Source organism: Fukomys damarensis, unplaced genomic scaffold, assembly GCF_012274545.1.
Source record: "Fukomys damarensis isolate Sample0158 unplaced genomic scaffold, DMR_v1.0_HiC HiC_scaffold_15, whole genome shotgun sequence".
Taxonomy (NCBI): domain Eukaryota; kingdom Metazoa; phylum Chordata; class Mammalia; order Rodentia; family Bathyergidae; genus Fukomys; species Fukomys damarensis.
In genome coordinates this window covers 23,889,272-23,892,819 of record NW_022900927.1, presented here as the reverse complement: position 1 = coordinate 23,892,819, position 3,548 = coordinate 23,889,272, and the positions used below count along the sequence as shown (strand labels likewise).

The 3,548-nt window shown below is 47.2% G+C and overlaps 1 protein-coding gene across 3 annotated transcripts in view; it reads left to right on the top strand.

The window, feature by feature from the left end:
• Nucleotides 1-798: 798 nt before the first annotated feature.
• Nucleotides 799-3,548, top strand: part of Arhgap9 (Rho GTPase activating protein 9) — an 8,979-nt gene continuing 6,229 nt past the window's right edge. For all 3 annotated transcript variants that reach the window (XM_033763740.1, XM_010644606.3, XM_019210721.2), the window contains exons 1-2: nt 799-1,651; nt 2,247-2,953. In XM_033763740.1, coding sequence (XP_033619631.1) covers nt 2,747-2,953 — 207 coding nt within the window. In that variant the 5' untranslated portion in view covers nt 799-1,651; nt 2,247-2,746. The remainder of the gene's footprint in view (nt 1,652-2,246; nt 2,954-3,548) is intronic.

Here is a 3,548-nt window from a genome sequence, read left to right as displayed (position 1 = left end):
CAAATTTTGGGAAACTGGTAAAGAGGGAAAGAGAGAAGGAATAAAAACAAGAGTAGAACAACAACGAGAAAACTTGAAACAATGTTCACATTCATGTAAAAACAAGGACAATCAAGAAAAAAGAGGGCCAGGGATTTAGCTCAGTGGTTCCACTGCCTGTTTTGCAAGCTCAAGGACCCAAGTTCAATCCCTGGTACCAAAAAACAAAACAAAACAAAGAAAAAAGAAAACAAAACCAAAAGCAAGAAAAGAAGAAAAAAGTTCACCTCAGGGCATGACTACTGTCACTGGTAAACAGAGTGGCCAGACAGAGTCCAGATCCATGTTGATCAACACAGCAAGCTAGCCATAGATTTATGGTGGGGTAGCAAATAACCCCAGCAAGGCTACACCTATATATCCACTGAAATTCAGGCTGATTTTTGGCTGTGAGGCTGGAACCCAATTTGTTCAGCCTACAGTGCTCAGTGTACCTCCTGCATGGTTGAACTCAGCTCCTTGACACCCTGCTAACTTGAACTTGGTTCCACCTCATCCTGACACTGGAAGCCATTAGATAGAGGCAACCCACAGCTGCTCTGAGTTCAGAGTTCAGTTGGCCTCTCTCCAAGATGGCTACTGGCCAATCACCCTCTTCTGGAGGATGTCTGAACCCAAATAACTCACCAGCCACTGCAGTCTGCTGTGTCCACTGCTCTGTTCCACTGGTGCATTTCTCTGTGGAGGCCTCTGGGGTTGCCAGTAGTCATTCACTATGTTTCTGCAGGTTCAACCCACTTCTCCTGTGAAGTGAGTCAGGGCTCTGGAAGACATTGCTGCTTGCCACCTCCTTCTAATGCATTGAGGTCTCTCTCTTTGATCTCTCCATGTACTTCAGTTCTTGCTGGGTTCTGGGAAACCACTTCCCTCCTTTGCTTCCTCACATTGCTATATCCCAGTGTCTGACACCAAATCTCAGAGAGGCTGTTTCTCTTCTGTTCACCAGTCTGCCATCTTCCCAGGAGCCTGTCATGGCCTTTTAACACTTGTCCACAATCTGTAACCCACTGTAACTAATTGTTTATTGTGTCCTCTGTTAAGGTCAGCCTCTCCTTAAGGAACAAAAGGGTTCATTCCCTTCTCTTTCAACTCTAGTGCTTAACTGTTCCCTGCTCAAGGTGCCCAATCAATCCTTGTTGAATGTGTGTATAATTGAACCCATACACTAAAGCTGGGTCCTCCATCAAAGAGGCTGATGCATAGAAGATCCATCAAAGTTCTCAGGTACCAAAACACTGTTCTAGAGTGGGATGTGGGTGATATTTCAATTCTGAATCCCTCTCTATTTTTCCCAGCCACTATTCTCTTTCTTTCTCATTTGTTATTACTGTTTCTCTGGCTCTCTCTTTCTCCATCTCTGTATCTGTCTACACAGGAAGCATGCAGCTTTAGGTCTAAGGTGATCAGTAATGGAAACATTAATGCCTGGGCAAATTTAATAAAAGATCACAGACTTTTTCTGGGGTCATTATTTCTTGTGACTTTTCTTCCCCAAGTTTCTGCTTGAATCTGATTCTTCCTCTTTATCTCTTTCTTGTCTCTAGCTCTAGATTCCTGCCAGCACCCAGGACCAACTCCTCTTGCCCCTGGATCTTCAGATGGCCCCTACAAGGTACTTGGAAGAAAATTACCAAGCTAGGCCATCACTTCTGATTTCCTGCCTTGCCAGCCACATAGCCCTGCTGACCACATCCTCTCTCACATTATTTATATGCTTCCTCACCAGATACATCACCCAAAAGTTCTCAGACTCCAAACTTCACAGACTCCCATTCAAGCCCTCTGCTTTACTCCTTCTTAACCTGTCCTCACCTTCCCTCTACACACTGTTCTTAGAACCATGTCCCTCTTAGCTGGCGTGGTGGTGCACACCTGTAATCCCAGCACTTGGGAGGCTGAGACAGGAGGATCTCTGCAAGTTCTAGACCAGCCTGTACTATACAATGAGTTCCAGGGCAGTCTGAACTACATACTGAGACCCTGTCTTAAAAAAAAAAAAAAAGAGAACCATGTCCCTCTGCCTGAAACCAGCCAGTCTTATTTCTTTCTGCATCCCCAACTCCTCTTTTTCCCACAGGTGACAGTGCCAACCACAATGTTATCCAGTCATTGTTGGCCAAGTATCTGGAGAAGTCCAGGGATAGGGCCCCAAAACCCTTCTCGGGGATCCCAGCTCTATCCCATCTATGCCTTTTCTTATACTACAGCAGATGGCCAGCAGGTGTCTCTGGCTGAAGGTGACAGGTTCCTACTGCTCCAAAAGACCAGTTGAGACTGGTGGTTGGCAAGGTACCTGGGAGCACACTCTACCTCTCCACCTGTCTTTGTCCCAGCTGCCTACGTGACAGAAGAATCCATCCCTTCCCAGGGTTATTACCTCCAACCAATTTTTCTGGACTCCCGGTGAGTAAGCCCTAAGCCCTCCCCTATCACTTTCCTATCTCCCTAGCTTTGGGGAATTATTGAGAGAACCCCTTTCCTCTTAGCATCTGCTGACCCCCTCTCTTATTTCCTTTGGATCTACCTACCCTTCATCCCCCATCCCTGTAGTGATGGTAACCCCATTCCATTGCCTCCCCCTCCGAGTTCCAAGCCTTCTGGGTCTCATGTCATTTCGCACAGCCTTCCTCTGACCTCCTTGAAGACCCAGGCAGGATCACACCTCTGATCACCTATCACCCTCCCATTTCTGTTTCTAGAGCCAAAGATGTTTCGTAGCATCTCGGAAGAGCTGAACCTGTCTCAGGCACACCAAGCTACATCTGAGCAGCCTCCTCCCCTCCACGCCCCCAAAATGAGTAGAAGTGTCAGTGTTGCCAGTTTGAGGCCCAGTCCTCTGAAGCCCCTCCAGGACAGGTCAAGTAGAAGATCCCTCTCAGAGGAAGGTGTATTGACAGAAGCCAGTACCAACATGGTAAGCCACAGCTTTTCTTCTGGGCATAGTCAGTCAGAAATTACTATAGCTGGGCCCTGTCTTGGCACAATGACAAATAAGACAACATCCCTGCCCCAAGGAATTGCCCCAGAGGTGACAAATTTAAATAGGATAACCCTTCCTGATCCTCCTGGTGCTGATAAGGGCTACAAAGAATAAATGTGGTGGCAGATGGCTGAAGTGGTCTTTAAAGGCACTGAACACAGAAGAGGAAGAGAGGGACATAAGGCAAACTAGATGAGAAGGGAAGGCAAGTAGCAAGGCCCTGGGGAGAAGGAACCTGTTTCAACAGGACTGAAAAAAAAGCCAGTGGGCTAGGTTTTTTTTCTCTCTCCTCCTGACTCTTAGCTCAGGGTAAGGTGTCTCCTTTGCCCAGTCTAGCTAGCTTGGACACCAACAAGTTCCCTCTGGAGATTTAATTTAAAGCCCTTGCTCAGTCTTTCTTCTCTCTTTTTTGCTAGTGGATGGAAAATGGCCCCTTCTCCTTCACACTCCCCTACTGGGGTCTCTCACTCAGCTGTCTTCTTTTACCCTGCAGAATATGAGGGTGGGGCAGTCTCCTCACCCCCCCAAC